Source organism: Alternaria metachromatica, assembly GCF_023757995.1.
Source record: "Alternaria metachromatica strain BMP 0045 chromosome Unknown scaffold_10, whole genome shotgun sequence".
NCBI lineage: Eukaryota > Fungi > Ascomycota > Dothideomycetes > Pleosporales > Pleosporaceae > Alternaria > Alternaria metachromatica.
In genome coordinates, this window is record NW_026055501.1 from 777,093 (window position 1) to 795,521 (window position 18,429).

Below are 18,429 nucleotides of genomic sequence, written 5' to 3' on the forward strand. Positions count from 1 at the left end.
GGATTCGGTTGGGTCTATGCGCATTACCGTGGTTCCATAGAATCGGGATCGCTTGATAACTCCGGTGGTCTGATGGTCGCTCGACTGAGAACAAGAGTGTCCGAGCTGAGACGGTCGCCCTGAGCTTCACCAGCCCCTGTGTGTTTCATCGTCACAGCCGCCCCGCCGGCAAGCATAGCACATCCCCACAACATTCAAGCGACTGCGGTTGATCGTCTTGTCTGGACCCTTGATTCCCTTTCGGTAGTGAGGCTGGTACGAGACTCGGACGATGGCAGCGACTTTGAGACGCAGGAGTGCCACAACAGCCGTTTCGAGCGTTCAGCGCGACATCGACTCATGGCAAAGGTGGATGGTATATGCTGTTGTCGTATCTGATGGCGACTTTGCTTATAAGGCAGAGATATGGCACTTCATCAAGGCCAGTACAGTTGACCTGCATCTCATCCTCATCATCCACCATCGCCAATACCCAGCAACGGCCCGGCGCCTGACCAGCTTGAACCACTTGCCTAATACCTAATATCGACTTCTTGTTATATCCAACCGTCCATCAGAATGTCTACCCTGTAAGCAACACTGGTACGAAGGGTTTTACATGTGCTAACCTCAATCAGCGACTCCACCATCCGCCCAACAGCCTACGGCTCCGACACTGAGAGCGACGGACAAGCCTCCGGTGGCCGTAAGGTGTCTTCCACTTCCAAGGTTGGCCCTGTCCCATCCTCAGCCACACTCAACCGACCGGCCGGCAACATCATCAAGGGACCAGTGGACGACAACGGCAAGCCCAAGGATGCGGCGTTGCTCCTGGGTATCAAGCTAGATTTGGAGGCAGAGATTCACTTGACGGCAAGGATTCGTGGAGATATTACGATTGGATTGTACTGAGCTACTGGCATGGTGGACTACGGACAATTCTCGACGCGTCGCACGAAGATTCCAGGACATTGATTGGAAGACGCTTGGAGCGGCATCGCGAGAGCATAGGAGGGCGTTTTCAGTCACGGGATTCATGGAAAAGGGTTGAGATCTGAACATATTGTTAGCGTTTGATGCATCAAAAGTAATCAATATGTGCAAGTTGAGGGTGTTGATCAGACTCATGCCCTGTCACAGGCAGTTATCACCATTGCCGTAGCTCGGTAGACCGTCGTGATAAATTGAATGTTCATCTTGTAAAAGGAAGTGGAGGGGATGGAGGAAGACTTACCATAGAGGATAGCATCACGCTTGCAACATGAGTATAAGACCCTATGCAACTCATCAGTTGCTGTTGTATCTCATCTTCATAGTGCAACACAGTATAGTGTGGATCAGACAGGACAGTTCTCGTCGTCGCCGAAGCTTGGACATATGCTTGTCATTGATAAAGTCGTATCATCATATCGAGGAAGGAGATAGGCGGCGAGCGTACCGATTGTAGTGAGGCAAGCACTGATGGATCTGGGTGGCAAGTTAGCAAAAGCTTCTACCAGTGAAGAGAAAGCAAATAGTATGCATTGAAGTGGGATCAGTTGACATGAATGGATATTTTGATTTAAGTCTTCACCGGGCGAACCCGTCGGACTCGTCATCAAGTGTTCATCATTTCCCGGAAGGTGAGCAAGAGGAGTGCGCTTACCATTGAGGATGTTACAGACTGTTGTTGGAGAACAGACTGATTGCGTTGTTAGCCGAAGCTCTACGACGCTTGTATGAATGTGCAGTGTTGGCGAGCGAGGTCAGTCGGCGAGGTTTCTGAGGCCTGCCATAATGAGCGTATCCGTCACGAATTGTCGGTGCCCAGTGCGGAATCATCATATGGTGTTCGAGGAGGGTTCGAGAGGGAGAAATCGTACCATTTGGGGCGCGGAATGATAGTATCTGCAACGCGCGAGATGTTAGCGAGAGCTACAAGCGATGTTGAGAAGAGCAGTGAGTTGAAGGTCAAAATCAGAAACAGCCATTGTTTATCGGCACCGGCAGAAGCCTTGGTCGGTAATTTCCAGCGTGCCGTAGCACAATCTGATCATCATTGGACGAGGGGAGGTGGAGGGGGGGTGTGCTTACCAGTGATATCGCAGAGCTGCGAAGCTACCTGTGGCAGTCATGAGCGCGAAAGCGCAATGCGCTCGAGTGTAAGTGCATGTCAAGAAATTCTGGAGCTGGTTAGCTTGATGCTCTCGTCGCAAAAGTCAAGGACGAATGTGGTGAGCGCAGTCGCGATCAGACTGACGTGCAAAAGTTTGAGTTTCATTCCCCTAGAGGTCAAAGACTCTAATTTGTTTTTGGCTTTGTGAATCATCATGAAAGCGCAGGATGGAGGGTAGGGTACTTGTACTTACAAAAATGAGCGCATGCTGTAAGCAGTGCTGTTAGTGCTGGCGGTTAGTCGTAGATCTTGTGCGCACAACAGCAAAGCTTGCTGTATCGTTGATGCGCCATTCCTGTGTGAAGCAGTAATGGTGTAGGAAGACAAGTTGTAGGCCGCTGAGAGAAAAGTTAAGCTATCGGAGGTCTCGCTAGTTTTTCCGCTCCACTAGCGCGTTTGTGACTAAGCCAGCATCTCGCGAAGGTGGACCCCCAGCCTCATAGAGACACGGGCCTCAGCACTGAGAACATCGTAGAATCACATAATGACTACTGAGCAAGGCACGAGGGGATCGCGAATCATGTTGCCTCGCTCTGTGAAAATTTGGTGAAATCACTGATCGCATGTCTCTTGCTGCTCTATCCTTGATCTTTCCACCCATATTGACGCCAAACTGATATGCATGCCCTTCTCCGACCTGCGCCTTTACTATGACGCGTGAGAGACTATCATGGCGCGTAACTTGGGTATTTACATGAAGTCGTAAAAACTGGAACTCATAGAGTCGCGTGTATGGAAGCCCCTTCGCCTGTACATCCAACCTTCCTATGCAGAACACGTACTGGCAACGATGCGAACAAAAGTGGCGAAGCTGTCGTCTCTCATGAGGCAAAGATGCGAACGTTCAAGTCGACGCAGCCTGTCGCAATAACACAACGTATTCCTGCTTTGGCTGCTTCCTCTTCTTTCTTCTTACTGGCACCGTTGGTTGCGCCGTTGGTGGCATCTCCGTTGACTGGTACGTCCTTGATGACGTTGGGGGCCCAGCGCATACAGCTTACGAAGTGCCCATGGGCGTCGGTAACAGTCTTGACGCATCGGCCTTCCTGCGTGAGGTCCCAGCATCGGATTGTCTTGTCGTCACTAGCCGATAGCAAGTACTTGCCGCCTGGGTGGAAGACCAGCGACCGTATCCAATTGTCATGGCCAGTAAGTGTTTTGATGAGTGTTCCCCGTCCGTCCCATATCTTTATGGTCTTGTCTCTTGATCCAGTTGCAACGTACTCGGCGGAGCTACTGAGTGGTGGTGGTTTCTTGAGTCCAGCAAATGCTGCAAGGTTGGCGTACGATACCGGAGGCGCGATGGTAACGCATTCGATAACGTGCTCATGACCGAGGAAAGTGCATCTTGGCTCCCCTGAGCTTGCGTCCCATAGCCGAGCAGTCTGATCGTTTCCCGCAGACAAAAGCCATCGTCCGTCAAAGCTAGGGGCTACGTCTCGTACCCAGTCGGCATGTCCGCGTATGGTCTTGACGCAGTATCCCGTTGTGACGTCCCAAATGCGCAGTGTCTTGTCTCGGGACGCAGAGACTAGTAGGTTCCCTGAAGATGGAGATCCGGCGGCCCCACTAGGAACGAATCGAATCGCAGAGACGGAGTGATCGTGCCCAGGAAGCGTCCTGATGTTCTTGTATTCGTCCGAAGGATCCCACAGCTTGATGGTTAAGTCGCTCGAGCACGAAGCCAGCAGTGTGCCACCTCTTGGGCCACCAAAATCGACATCCAGCACTCCTTTTGTGTGTCCCTTCACCGTCCTTTCCAGCTCACCCAATTCCCAATCCCAGATCTTGATGGTAGTGTCTTCCGAGCCTGAAGCGAGCGACGAGAATACGGGGTGAAAGGCGACGCAGGTAATGGGAGAGCGATGTGATTGGAGGGTGTGTCGTGCTGGAGCCCGTGGTAGCCAGGCGGTGGGGTCTTGGTTTCTCCTGATGAGTGAGGTTGGCGTTGTGGAGTCGAGCTCGCTCTGGAGGCTCTGGTTGCGTTGCTCGAGTTCCAAAACCTGACCATGGTAAGCATGTGGTTTCAGTGTAGGTATTGACGCGCAAGTACCTTCTTCTGCAGCCGCACTACACTGGTCCATTTCTTCTCCAGCAGCCCCTCGTACTTTTTCCGCGTGGCATCGTCGAAACTCTCGGCTATGTTGGCTTCTTCCCGGAACGCTTCCGCAGTCTTTGGCGCGTTTATAACGCCCAGATATGCGATTATGGCCTTGTGCCTGGCTCGTCGTCAGTCATGGCTCTCGAGTCACTTGCTGTCTGCAATGCTCACAGCTCTTCCGCTTGCCGGTCTGTCAATATCGCGCTCATGGCGTAATGGCTAGGTCATACGCGATTGACGCCAGACGGGACCATGCACTATCGCGACGTGGTGCGTAGTCGTGTGCGGTCGAGGCGGAGGTTTTTGGTGGGCGCGGGGAATTGCGGTGAGCGGAGGATGTGTGCAGGGGTGGGGTATCTTGGGGGCGCAAATTAGAGGTAGCGGAATGGCGACGGCGGGAGGATAGCGATTGTCTCGAAGCAATAATGCGGGCGTGTGTTGGAGGTGACGTGTGTGCTGGACGCTGTAGGTGGGTTGGGCATTCATGTGGTGCAGGGATCTGTTTAGGAAGGAACACTGCTGTTCGCCCGGACAACGAGCCCTGGAGCGCCCGCCAAAACATACTTGCACTTTCTACATCATCACCTCACACCATACTCGACCCCTCACACTCCGCTGTTATCGCTATCCGAGACTTTGCGATCCAATAGTCTCACAAAAAGCAATCGACAACATTGTCTACTGACATCATCTGGTACGTCTCCGCCGCTCCTGCCTCCTGCATCAGTCATGGTCCACTGCACGCGCGCCCATCCGCGCGCATATCACTGTTGTCCACACAGTGTTTGGACTGTTGCGCCACTTGCTATAAGGCATTCCAACCTTCCCGAACTCCGCGACTTACTCTTCATTAGCTTTTCTGGTTTCTTAGACGACCCCGCATTACATCCATCACATTCCATAACAGGCCATGGCCGACGCCGCGGAGGAAGATTTCAGTTCTCTGCCGCTTCCGGATCGCTTCGTACACAAGGTCTGGAAGGTGCGGAAAGAAGCATACGAGGCCGCCGCCAAAGAGTTCAGTCTCGCCGCCAGTGAATCAGACCCCATTGTGCGCCAGTTCATAAACGATGCGAGCGTATGGAAAGGTGTTGCGGGCGACTCCAACGTCGCGGCACAACAAGAAGGTCTCGGCGCACTGTGCGCCTTCCTCGAGATAGCAGGAAGGGAGGGCTGCGTACGGTAAGTACTTTGCAAAACTTTGCGCGGCGCAATACTAACGCATTGTTTAGGTCACGCGGAAACACCATCACAACCATCGCCGAGAAGGGCCTACCCTCAACGCGACCGGCAGCGAAGGCGAAGGCGCTCGAAGCGCTCATGCTATACATCGAGACCGACAAGCCCGACCCCGTAATCGAAGAGCTTCTACCAGTACTAGGAAACAAGCAACCCAAAGTCATCGCCGCGACTTTAGACGCCCTTACACAGATTTACCATGCCTACGGCTGCAAAACCATCGAGCCCAAGCCCGTCCTCAAGGCGCTTCCAAAATGTTACGGCCATGCGGACAAGAACGTTCGCGCCAAGGCGCAGGAGTTGACAGTCGAACTTTACCGATGGCTAAAAGAGGCCATGAAGCCGCTCTTCTGGAACGATCTGAAGCCTGTCCAACAGCAAGATCTCGACAAGCTATTTGAAAAGGTCAAGGAAGAGCCCTCGCCAAAACAGGAGCGACTGCTCCGTTCACAGCAGGCTGCCAAGGAAGCCGCTGCCGCTGCGCCAGACGTCGAAGAGGAGGAAGAGGAAGAAGAGGCCGCCATCGATCTTGAGCCCGAGTACGAAGCCGTTGATGTATTCGCAAAGATTCCCAAAGACTTTTCGGAGAAGTTGGCCTCGTCAAAATGGAAAGACCGAAAAGAAGCGCTCGACGACACGCAAAAAGCTCTTGATCACCCAAGGATCGCCGAAGGACCTTTCGATGAGCTAGTACGCGGCTTTGCGAAGACCTGCCTGAAGGATGCGAATATCGCCTGTGTTGTAACTGCTGCGAACTGTGTCGAGCTTTTAGCCAAGGGCTTAAAGAAGAGCTTCGCCAAGTACCGCAAAGACGTCATGAACGCAATGATGGAGCGCCTGAAGGAGAAGAAACAGACTGTGACTGACGCCATTGGAGCTGCTTTGGACGCCTGCTTCGCATGTACGAGCTTTCAAGAATGCTTGGAGGAAATCCTGGAGTTCCTAAAGCACAAGAATCCTCAGGTCAAACTTGAATCGTCAAGATTCCTGGTTCGATGCTTGAAGAACACCCGCGAAGCCCCAACACCGGAACAAGCCAAGGCCATTGCAGAGGGCTCTACGAAGCTCCTCACTGAATCTCAAGAGGTACAGCGAGCTGCTGGTGCCGAGGTGCTTGGTACGCTGTGGAAGATTATGGGAGACCGTATCATGAACGCTCATCTGGACGGACTTGACGAGATCCGCAAGACCAAGATCAAAGAGTTCTTCGATGCTGCGGAAGTCAAGTCCAAATACAAGCCAAAGGCTGCGCCAGCGCCCAAGCCTGCAGCCGCAGCACCGACTAAGAAGCCTATGGGTAAGCGGCCAGCACCGGGTGGTGCAAAGAAGCCGGCTCCTGCGGCAAAAGCACCCCCGCCTCCGCCTGCGGAAGAGCCCGCCGCACCTCTCGAGCCGAAGCCGACTTCAAGACCCGCCGCGTCCAAATTGGGGGCTAAGCCCGGTCTTGCTGCGCCATCAAGGCTCGGTGGATTGAAGAAACCAGGTCTCGGGGCTCCTTCGCCGCGGAAATCTGTTATTTCACCTCCTCCCGAGGAAGAAGCACCGCCGCAACAGCCCAAGTTTGGTGCCGGTCGTGGTCTCGCAGGTCGTCCCCTAGGAAGGCCTGCTGCTGAACCCGTCGCCGCCCCAGCACCACAAGCGCCAACCGGCCTCAGCCTGGTGGAACGTGCGGAACTTGATGAGCTACGAGCAGAGGTTGAACGAGTACGGCGACAGAATGAAGATTTGCGTGGAGAAAGGACAAACCTCACTTCGCAGATCCATGAGCTCCAGAACCAGAACGCCCAACTCATCGAAGATCACACCCGCGACGTGCTCTCGATAAAGGCAAAGGAGACGCAGCTCGTCCGTGCGCGCTCAGACTTTGAAGCGTCCGAACAGACAGTACAGAACCAGCGCCGCGAGATTGATAGATTGAAGCGCGAACTCCTTAGGCAGGCGCGTTCAAATTCTCCGCCAGCTACAGACGTCGGAGACCAGATCTACACTGACAACGGAGTTGGTAACACCAACGGCGCGCATTTCGGTGACTCTGGCTACGGCAGTCGGGCCATGCACCCAAGGCGAGAGAGGAGTTTTGCCAGTGGGCCAGGAAGCCCGGGCGGCGATGGTAAGGAGAACTTTGATTCTCTATCTCGCCCTGGCAGTAACTTGAGCGGAAAACTAAGTCCACGAGCAGATGGTCTGTCGTCGATGTCGCGTGATGGCAGGAGCCCAACAGAGAACGGAACAGCTCAACGGGTACCTTCCGCAGGAGCATCTGGTGCGGAAAGCTGGAAGCGTGCAGCAGAGGTTACCCAAAATCTCAAGCAGAGGATTGAGATGATGAAGGTCAGTTCGACACCTCCCACTTTGAAGAAGACCGCCGTCTTTGTTTTACATTTAACGACGAAGCTTACAATTCCTCAGGCTAAGCAAGGCATCGGACGGCCACAGCAATAGAATAGCGACTTGCCGATTCGACCTCATTTTCTCGACGAGCAGTCATCTTTGCGCTTGCACGAACGAATTGCCGCGCTTCACCCAAAATCGAGACGGGCCCACACAGATTTCCTCGAGGGCGCTCATGGGGCTTCGTAGCTCTTCGCTTATCTTAGACCCTGCATGCGCTCTGCATGCATTTGACTGTGAGCATCTTCAACGGCGTTGGTCTGGCTTGGGGCATGCATTTGTGTAATAGTGATAGGCAGGGCAGGGCATGAGGCTTAGGATAGACCAGGGGAGAAAAGCACGCGTGCAGGCTCTATGACTTGCATGGTCTTGGTGCAGAGGGGAGATGTCGTTTTTCCCTTCCTTGACTTCTTCAGAGATTCCCCACACGCTTGTGTTTATTATCGCGAATCGAATAATAGATGTTATAATCTTCACTCTGTCCTCTTTTCCTACTCTTCTTCGAGATACCCATCCCGTCACCGTATCGAAGCTATGACCCGTCCCTCGCTCGCCCAACCAACAGAACGCGTCGCGTCAGCCCCAGGTTACCACTCCCCTGGGTCCTCACAAATAACTGTGCCGCAGACCGCAGCGACCACCCTTGGCAGCACACCCCGGACAATGAGATCGCAACGTTTTTTATCTGCGACAGCGACGTGCTGCAGGGTCACTTTCCCCACAGTGCAGCAGCTGTAGCTACTCCACCTCAATATTGTTACATCACGCATCGCCATACTACATCCTGCATCCTGCATCCTGAATGCGCAGCACGCGCCACCTCTCCGTCTCAGCCATGATGGATCCCGGACTGTCGCGACGAGCGCGTTCCGCGCTCGACGGGCTTGGGCCTGCGCTGGAGGGTACCGCGCCAGAGACGTTTGATCCTTTTGGCAATACGATTGACCTTAGTTGTGGGGGGAATGAGGTGTTGTATCCCGAGTTACAAAAGTTTCTGGGGGATGTTGTGAGGGATGTGGGGGCGGTTGAGGTATGTTCGCTCCGGTTTTGGAGATCGTCGGGATGCGTTTATACAAGTATAGTTTTGCGCATGTACTAATTTGGTATGAATCTACGATAGGCATTTACGTCCCCCACGGAATCTCTTAACGGCGGCGATTTAGGGTTGAGGAATGCTCTTGCGGGCTTTTTCAACTCGTATTTCAAGCCTGTGCATGCTGTGAGGGCTGAACATATCGTTCTTACAGCTGGGACTACGGACGCGATTGAGAACGTGATCCACGCTGTTTGCGATGATGGAGATAGTGTGCTTGTTCCTGGTCCGAGTTGTCGTAAGCATTCCTTCCACATTAAGCCCCGGTCATATCCATAACTTTGTCCAACCCTCACCTACAAAATTGCCGTCTTTGACTGATACAACCACAGCCACCCTTTCGCTCTTACTGAAGCGAAAAGCAAATGTAACACCCATCGCGGTCATCCCACCAACCCACATCCACTGGGACAACTACCTCGTCCCCTCGCTGCAAGCCGCCTACGACTTCTCCGACTACAGAACGCGGATTAAAGCTGTTTTGTTGTCTAACCCTAACAACCCCCTCTCCCGATGCTACCCTCGAGAAACGTTACGGGAGTTACTGGAGTTCTGTCAGGAGAGGGGGTTGCATTTGATTGTTGATGAGGGGGCTGGGCTGATGGCATTAGATGGGAAGGAAGGGGGCAGCGGAGCTAAGAAGAAAAGAAATGGTGAGACGTTTGTGAGCGCGTTGTCGTTAACTGAGCCGCTTGTACCGGAGGGAGCCGTCAAGGTCGATCCAAGTCGTGTACATGTGGTGTGGGATGCAAGTCGATTATTCGGATTGGGTGGACTGAAAGTTGTAAGTCGCTCTTCTTGTCCCCGCAAAACTGCACGGGCTGGAATGACCAGGAGCTGATATGAGTATTTCAGGGTTGCGTGGTATCCCAACAAAACACCCCTCTGCTCACTTCCCTGGCACTGACAGCCACACACCCCTCCTCCCTCTCGACCATCTATCTAACCTCCCTGCTTACATCATCCCTTCTCCCCTCCCTTCTCACTCTAAACACATCCCGCTTGTCAACTTCCTACAACATGCTCGCTTCCTTCCTCCGACGCCACGACATCGAAATCGTGGTACCTACACACGGCCCCTTCCTCGCTGCTAAACTAGCAAAGAAGACTAGGACAGGTGAGGAGGAGAACGCTTTCTGGAGGGAGTTGGAAGGGAGAGGTGGGATCAAGGTTGCGCCTGGGCGGGCGTTCAATGGGGTGGAGAAGGATGGGGGTTGGGCGAGGGTGAATTTTGCGGTTAGGGAAGAGGTTATGCAGGAGGTGGTGGGGAAGCTGGAGGAGTTCTATGGGGGGAGTGGATGAGGGCGGTCTTATCGTCTGGAGTGTATAGCCGGGAGGTGGTTTGCTTGCTTGGCTTCGGCGCGTACTGTGCTGTTTGCGATGGGCGGGAACGTTGTGTTTGCTTTCCATAATATAAGCGTGGGCGGAGCTCGTTTTCGTCGGAGTGTATAGAATGACATGTGTACGGTTTTCCTGGCTTTTGGATAGAGAAGCTTGCGCTGGATTGGAGTATCTAATAGTACAATATCAGGTTTTCTTCCATGCCATGACTAAAGCGCGTGTATCCTCAAAGTGCGCCGACACCGTCCACGTACAACATACCAAGGGGATCATCTCACAAATGTCCTCCCTCTCATGATCGCACCTTTACCCGGTCCCTTGCCCGCCTCAAACTATGAGGATGTGCCCAAGACCCCATCATTCTCCTCAATATACCTCACCATATCATCGATGGTACACACCTTGATCCCCCACTTCTTGCCAAAAGCCAAGCAGTCATCCCTCCTCATCATGCCCCCACCAATCAACTCGGGCTTACCAGGCACCTCGTCGCCATCGGTAATCAACTCGCAAATAACACCAACAGGTTGCTTGCCCGCCAACCGACACAGATCGACCGCCGCCTCCGTATGCCCCCTCCTTTCACGCACACCACCATCCCGCGCCTGCAACGGCAATATATGACCCGGTCTCCTGAAGTGACTAGCTTTGGCACTGGGGTCGGCGAGCATGCGGCATGTTAAGCTGCGGTCTGTCGCTGAGATGCCGGTTGTGACGGACGCGTCGGATGAGTCGATGCTGACGGCGTAGGCGGTGCGGTTGGGATCGGCGTTGTCGGCGACCATTTGCGGGAGGTGCAGGGCTGCGGCGCGGGAGACGGGGAGGGGTGCGCAGATGTAGCCGCTTGAGTAGCGGATCATGAAGGAGGCTTTTGAGGGGGTGAGGGCTTCGGCTGCGATTATCAGGTCGCCTTCGTTTTCGCGCGAGGGTGAGTCGAGGACGATTACGAATTCGTCGTCCGCTGGAAGGCGCGTTAGTAAGGGTGGAGTGGGGTGAGGGGTAGGGTTGCTGCTGGAGTTTGTGGTGCTCGCAGACACGTACCGAAGGCTTGTATGACATCCGGTATCGAGTCGAACGCTGGGTGTGCGGGTGTGGGATTTGAGAGCTCCGTCGCGTTGCCGTTGACGCCATTTGTGCCGTGGGCAGGCAGCCCGTTCTGGAGTTCTGCAGGCATGTTTGGGGTATGACTCTGGTCCAATTACTTTCGCCCGGTATCGCTTTCTCTTATAGTAGTCGTGTCGAGGGAAGATGTATGGACCTTGACCGTTCCGCGTGCTTGCAAAGCGTAGAGCTCGCTACCACTTTGCTTAGAAAAAGATCTCGTAAGCCACCGGATGTCCGCGCCTGGAATCTCGAGGTATGCTAAGCTGTAGAATGGTGCGTCTTATGTATGCTGTACGTCCAAATGTATACTGCGAGACAATGCGAGAGTTAATTGAAGTAATACGAGCGGAGTCGACGGTAGTGTTGTATGCGGAACCGAGTTGGATGTGTATCACGAGATTCCTGGAAGGAGGGGGCCGGGGACCTCGGAGCTCAAGCCACACATCGGCCATCGGGCTGCCCCGGGCCGCCTCCGATGAGTGGCTTGACCATGGAAACACTTTACGTCCTGCATAGTACATGCACCTGTCATTTTCGATCTTTTACAAAGGAAGTTTATCATATACGCCTCCGATGAGGCCTCCGAATCCAGGACATCCCTTTCGCGCAATGCATACCTGAAACCATTAAGCTGCGGAAGCTGTGGAAGACATGCTGTTGATGCTGCGCATGGCAGCTTCCTGAAGTTCCAGGACCGCCTGGGTATACTGACCTTGCATATGCTCCGGTATGTGCGACTGGCATTCGAAAAGGAAGGCGGTCGCTGCAAGAATGGCAGCACGCTTGTCCTCTCGATTAACCACGAGGCTTGCCGTGGGAGCTTGGTGTCCGCGGATCGGAAGAAGTTGAGTGTCCCCACCTCCCAGCAGCGCGTTGCCCTCGCCCAACTCAACGCCCTTGGCTTCCATCTCCGCCTCCTCCTCGGTGTCGTCTAGCTCAACTCCATCTGTTTCCGAGTCCGTCTCTTCGTCGTCGTCCTCTCCCTCTTGTTCAAGCATGTATTCCTGGAAATCCCGCTCTCGCTGCCTAGCCCACACGTCAAGCTCCTTGCGGAGACCTTGTAGGACGGTGAGCGATTTCGCATCGTTCTTTTCCGTTGATCGTTTCAACGCATCACTGTATATGCTCTCCTGAATTGCCACATTTGACGTCAGCGTATGTCTCACATTATATCTGTACACTGGGAATCTTACCGCGGCGAGCCTCCATTCATTGCCATCGTCCCAGTTATCCACAGCGCCCGTAAGAAGTATGCAGTTTCTGATAATGTAGTACGACGGGAGGGTTGTGTCGCTGGGGAAAGTCAGTCGCATTACTAATTTTGGCGGATACTTTTTTGCTGCCACTTACGTTAAGTTGTGCTTAGCTGCCGATATGCAGCCAGCTATATCGCCGCTGTCGAAGAGCGCTTCTGCGTCCTCGAAGGTCTTCCGATACAGTTTTGCTGCTGCGTATGGATCACACATTTTCGCCTTTGTTACGTGAAGGTTTGTGGGAATTCCAGTATTGCGTCAGCAAAAGTGTAAGGGAGAGCAAATGTAACGATGTAGACACCAGAGTTTGGATGCCAAGCATTGCGTATAGGACAACAACCAACTTGTTTGCTATGCGAGGAGGCAGAAAATTTTCACTCCGTTTCACTTTACACCGGCATACCTCTCTACTCGACTTCTGCAGATTTCGTTCTGGATCTCGGTCGCGTCTGCAGTATCCAGCAATCATATCAAGAACTGCGCCGTAAATAACCTCTCGCGCAAGACGAAGTCCTTGGCATACACATGACAGTCTTTTCGCGTCATGCCCTACATTTTTTATTGGGCGTGCCTTTCACGTTGAGTCTAAATCCATCATGAAAACAGGCTGGACCATCAAGTACCTCCGGGATCTACACATGGAACAACCGACATCACGGACAAATTTCTCGACGATATGAAAGAGAAGACATCGAAGCAGCTCCCGTAGAACCCACGCCCAGCATCGTCATGAAATCGTCCACCAAGCCTACAGCGCCTCTCCAAGACGACGACCAGCCCGCTCGTAGTCTGCAAACGTAGAAGAGTAGAAACTTTGGTGGTATTGCAGCCAAATATGTATGCCTCTAACAAGTCGTTGGGCAGGAGCAGTGGCGGACTGGCGTTGTACGACTTCGCGGAAGATGAGGAAGATGACAGGGAAAACAAGGGCGGCAGGGATAAGGACAATAAGCGTGTCTGAAGTGCGGCGTATGAAGCGCGGTGTCACGCAGCGCCTGCCTAGGCAGCGTGTGTCGATTGTGCATCATGGGCGTTGTGATTGCAGTTGGGGAATAACCCACGTAGTTCCAAAGAGCGATAGTTGAATGGTTATTGACATCTCAAGGTTCTTGCCTCGGTCGGTAACTCGGATGTGGCGCTGCCGATGTGGCTTCAGGTTGCGCCTGCTGCAAGAGCGGTGTCTGACAAGTCTGGATATCCTTGTACGAGATGGGCTGAACGTCAGACGTCGTGCGCTGGTGGCTTTGGAACATGGCGTTATCTCACTTTGTGATGATCCAAACGTGATCACGTGCGAAAATTCTAAGGATGAAGATGTGAACTTTAGTGTACCATTGTAACCAATCCGATCTATATCAGATACAAGTGAGGGTATAATCGAAGAAAACTACCCGCTTCGGCGCGCATGAAGGCGCCTCGACGTAATAACGCCATGTATACAAAAAGGTCGCAAAATGACTATCAAACTCCCATATACAATCTCAATATCAAAGCAGAGACAGTCTACGACGCACGCTTATCGGTGACGAACTCCTTGTCATCGTGAGCCGAGCTGCCTCCGCTATGCGGCTCTGAGACACCCATAGTCTCCGGGTCAGATCTCCAGAAGTCCTTCTTTCCGCTGGCGAGCCTCTTAACCCACGGGGGAAGGAGGCCGCCCTCGAGACGCCAGGTCCAGTGCTCTTTCTCGTCCTTGTTGGGAGGTACAATGCGACCACCAGAAGTCAGCTCGACGAGCCAGACGGTGCCGTTGATGAGAATGTACGAGCAGATACCGGCGATCAGACCGTAGGCGATGGAGTATGTGAAGGGCATCACTGCGATGGTGAGGAAAGCGGGGATGGAATCGCCGAGGTAGCGCCAGTTGATGTCCTTGGCCGAGGTTGCCATGAGTGAACCGACAATGACCAGGGTACAGCCGGTAGCCCAGGGAGGGATGGATGCGAAGATCGGAGCGAAGAAGATGGCGATGAAGAAGCAGATACCAGAGAACATGGCGGTAAGACCGGTCTTGCCTCCTTCAGAGATACCGGCACCGGATTCGATGTAGGCGGTGACTGGAGGGCATCCCATAAGCGATCCGATACTGATACCGAGAGCGTCGACGGAGTAGGCGATGGAGGAGTTTTCGAAGTCCTGGGTGCGCTCGTCGATAACACCGCAGAAACGAGCCATGGAGTAGAGGGTACCAGTGCCTAGCTATGTCAGCATATTGCTCAAAAAGTGTCTAACGCGCAACTTACAGTCCAGAATATCGACGTAGAGGAAGGTAATGAAAGCTAGACCCCATTGACCAGCGTGCTCCGAGATGTTCCACTGCTGAACAGCAAGAATCTTGCCAATCGGGTGGAAAGTAACGACCTGCTTGAAGAAATCGAAAGCGGAGTTGCCAGTCTCGGTGTATGGGAAGTAGGTGACGCTTGTTGGGCGAGGCCACGAGATGATGGAAACGAGGAGAATGCCGATGATGATGGCACCCTTGACGCGGTACAGCATAAGCATGACGGTCAAGACACCGCCACAGAAGATACCGATCCACATGGTTGGGCTCCTCATCTTGACACTTCCTGGGCAGACGCCATCAACCTGGTCTGCAGCAACGCAACCGGCGAGTTCGAGAGGGGTCGATTGAGCACCGGTGATGAGACCGATACCAGCGGAGTAGGCGAGACCAATGATAGTCAGGTACAGTCCGATACCGACACCGGTGGCAAGCTTGATACTAGCAGGAATAGCTCGTGCAAGCCATTGTCGGATACCCAGCATAGTAAGACCAACAAAGACAAAACCCTCGACGAATACGGCAGTAAGAGCGACCTCGTAGGGGACCATGCCTAAAAAGCAATTAGCAACGTTCCATGAAGATCAACTGGTACGACCCGTGGCGCCGGTAAGCAAGACCCAATTAGGGAACCGCATAACGGGGATACATAAACGGGAACGGGGAATGGCGCATTGGTGCAACGTACCTGTACCATGGAAACCAACTACGGTGTACGCAAAGTAAGCGTTCAGCCCCATACCCGGAGCCAGGGCAATGGGCAGATTGGCGAACAAGCCCATGCAGAAAGTAGTCAAAGCGGAGATGGCAGCCGTCGCGGTAACCAGATCACGTCTGACTTCCTGGACACAGAGGGCGTACTGTGGGTTGGTCTCGCAAATGGGGTCGTCCGGGAGGCCTGGGCACACGCAAGTACCACCAGTGTCTGACACGATGGATGCTACACATGGTCATCAGATGCGGTTCTGCCAACGACATCCCGCAATGGACATACAGTTAACAGAGATGATATAAGCCATGGCGAAGAAGGTGGCTAGTCCCGCGCGGAACTCAGTGAAGAAGTAGCTCCCCTTGCGCTCTTTGGGCTATAGGGCTGTTAGTGCATGTACCGATTATCGACATGCGATATACATACATGCCCTGATCCCTCGAGGCGAAAGTACCGTCCGACGGCGGAGCGCGCGACCGCGCCATTGACTTTGTGAACAAAGCCCGACATTGTGGCAGAATTTTTTCTCGACGGCACCGCGGTTGATAATCGCAAAATTGAGTTGAGTTGTGTGCGATGAAGAGGTACAGTTGATGCGGAGTAGACCGGCGAGAGGATCGACGTCAAGCTCTGCTCGATTTACCAGTGAAGGCGAAGCGAGTCTTTTAAGTCAGGGTGCGTTCGTAGCACAGGGCCTGGACGGCGGATGTGAATGAAAGTGTATCCCGCACCAAAAAGATAAGGACCAGCGGCGACGACCAACCCTGTCGCGTTCGACCTCCCGCGAAGAACCAATGACCCATATCAGGCCGATCAAGCCCTGCTTTAGTTGGACTAGTCGCGCGGCCCATGCGATTCCACTTCGCGGCAAGCTAGGCTGTCTCGGCGTGCTGCGCGTGAAGGTGACCGGCCGCTTCCCTCAGCCTAAGCCTGGGGAACGTAGAGTGAAGTCCCGGGCACGGCAGCTCGCCTTTCGCGACACCTCATCTTGGCGCATACACATGCTTTTCCCCCTCGAAGCCACGCCAGCCCTGGCGTATCAGCGCGGACGCGCTATTCGGAGGTCGCCGGCCGGCGCCCGCAGCCACGCCCTGTGGAAGTCGCCTCTTGTCCACGGGTATCTAGGACCGAATCTCTGTTATCGTAGCTGACGAGACGCACACCACGGGCGCACCTCGTCGATTGCAAATGGAATCTTGTCAATCTTCGGAATGGGTCGCTCGTGTTGGAAATAAAGGTGGAGCTAGTCCATGCGACGGTTGACGGAGACTCGCCTAGTCGCGTTAATGAAGTTCTGATAGCACCAAGTGGAGTCCTTGGAATGCCGTCAGCCTTCCACTGCCTGCAGCGCTGTTTCGCCTGCATATGTCGTCTGCCTTCGTCCTCCATTGCGCAACACGACCATCCATATTGACGTTGGTGACACCCGTGTTATCGTTGGGTCGCTTCTCCTCACATGCAGGAGCGAACCCGGCAGCCAGGGCATTGGGGATTAACTGCATGGGGTCGGAAATATATCGCAAGGAGCCCCTTGCCCAACATTCACCAACAAACGGCTTTCTACACACCACCTCCGGGGAACAAACACATCGCTTGCTATACATACGATCTTGCATGAACGCTACGAGTATACTAATTGGCACGTTCCTTCTGCTGGGGTAGTCTACGCTCACGGGGAAGCACTCGCGGCATCGCGATTCGATAAACTAATCAAAGACATCTAGCCTTCTTGTTTGTTCTTCCTACCTCGAACACCACCATCTCGACGACTAATCTCAAGAGTCACACAAGAACGACGTGGCTACACCAATCGCCCTCCAGCCCTAGACCATGCCACCACGATACCTCGCCTCGCAGCATCTCAAAAGCAATTACGCGTCTTCTGGCCTTGTGGGACTCCACTGGGCCACATCTAGAATGCCCCGATCTCAGGTTTCATGGCGCTTGATGCGGTTTGCCATTTTATCCGCGCCGCAGCTGTGCTGTCGCCGGATCTAGTGTAACAAACAATCCACATGGAGTATTTTGAGCGCGGATTAACGCGGCTTTCCCGATGCGCCACGGGCCGTGGTTGATCTGAAACTCGCCGCGGGGATCTATGAGGATGGATATTGTCGCAAGGCCTCTTACTTTGCATAGGCCTGCTGTGGAGATTGTTGACGGCGTGGTCGATGTCCTGACACCATATCGCCGATACCGGAACCAAGCATCTCGGCGTTGGCTGACTGCGATTCAGGCTGACTACATCGCCATGAAGAGAGCTGAATATCCAGACGCCACGCAACAAGCACAACGATTGTTCTAACCGATATGCACTACATGAGCTGAACGACGGTGCGGGGATCGTCGCCTCGCTCCTAGCGCTGCCATGTGGCTACCCCTTACGCTAGCAACATGTATTGGCTGCTAGGGGAAATGCAATATGCATCTTGCTCTTTAGAGCGCCTCGCTCACGTGGCATAAGAGACGTCACGATATGGCATTGTTTGGAAATGACAGGTTTAATAAGCTGGCTAACCAATCGCTCACTCCGCATTATACGGCTAGACTTTTTGCGGGTTGTTGGTTCTTCCGTTTGGCGACCTTGACTTGAGTCGCCTTATGCATCGCAATGTCTCGTACGACAAACTCCCCTTCAGCTCAAATTCATCCTCATCGTCGCCCAAGGCATTCCATACACCGTCGATACTTGGGTAGCCATCGGGCTGCTGGTGTCGCATTCATCGATTGTAGCGCGGCCTAGAGCTGGACTAAGTAGACCTAGTACGAGTGATCATCGCATC

At 53.6% G+C, this 18,429-nt stretch overlaps 6 protein-coding genes across 6 annotated transcripts; 2 read left to right on the forward strand and 4 right to left on the reverse strand.

Annotated features, from left to right (window-relative positions):
• Positions 1 to 558: 558 nt before the first annotated feature.
• On the forward strand, positions 559 to 891 carry J4E83_005375 (uncharacterized protein; the record flags this gene model as incomplete). Its single annotated transcript, XM_049332294.1, has 2 exons — positions 559 to 569; positions 618 to 891. 2 exons carry the CDS (start codon positions 559 to 561, stop codon positions 889 to 891), a joined length of 285 nt encoding a protein of 94 aa, XP_049188745.1.
• Positions 892 to 2,955: 2,064 nt separating this feature from the next.
• PAC1 (protein with putative role during mitosis) lies at positions 2,956 to 4,444 on the reverse strand (the record flags this gene model as incomplete). Its single annotated transcript, XM_049332295.1, has 3 exons — positions 2,956 to 4,137; positions 4,188 to 4,353; positions 4,407 to 4,444. 3 exons carry the CDS (start codon positions 4,442 to 4,444, stop codon positions 2,956 to 2,958), a joined length of 1,386 nt encoding a protein of 461 aa, XP_049188746.1.
• Positions 4,445 to 5,145: 701 nt separating this feature from the next.
• J4E83_005377 (uncharacterized protein) lies at positions 5,146 to 7,916 on the forward strand (the record flags this gene model as incomplete). Its single annotated transcript, XM_049332296.1, has 3 exons — positions 5,146 to 5,417; positions 5,468 to 7,805; positions 7,884 to 7,916. The coding sequence occupies 3 exons, from the start codon at positions 5,146 to 5,148 to the stop codon at positions 7,914 to 7,916; spliced, it is 2,643 nt and encodes an 880-aa protein (XP_049188747.1).
• A 2,715-nt stretch (positions 7,917 to 10,631) lies between these two features.
• RIB3 (3,4-dihydroxy 2-butanone 4-phosphate synthase) lies at positions 10,632 to 11,473 on the reverse strand (the record flags this gene model as incomplete). Its single annotated transcript, XM_049332297.1, has 2 exons — positions 10,632 to 11,260; positions 11,341 to 11,473. 2 exons carry the CDS (start codon positions 11,471 to 11,473, stop codon positions 10,632 to 10,634), a joined length of 762 nt encoding a protein of 253 aa, XP_049188748.1.
• Positions 11,474 to 12,029: 556 nt separating this feature from the next.
• Positions 12,030 to 12,869, reverse strand: J4E83_005379 (uncharacterized protein; the record flags this gene model as incomplete). The annotated part of the gene is made up of 3 exons (XM_049332298.1): positions 12,030 to 12,533; positions 12,597 to 12,696; positions 12,754 to 12,869. The coding sequence occupies 3 exons, from the start codon at positions 12,867 to 12,869 to the stop codon at positions 12,030 to 12,032; spliced, it is 720 nt and encodes a 239-aa protein (XP_049188749.1).
• Positions 12,870 to 14,159: 1,290 nt separating this feature from the next.
• Positions 14,160 to 16,156, reverse strand: J4E83_005380 (uncharacterized protein; the record flags this gene model as incomplete). Its single annotated transcript, XM_049332299.1, has 5 exons — positions 14,160 to 14,851; positions 14,900 to 15,490; positions 15,626 to 15,877; positions 15,932 to 16,022; positions 16,073 to 16,156. 5 exons carry the CDS (start codon positions 16,154 to 16,156, stop codon positions 14,160 to 14,162), a joined length of 1,710 nt encoding a protein of 569 aa, XP_049188750.1.
• Between the last annotated feature and the right edge of the window lie 2,273 nt (positions 16,157 to 18,429).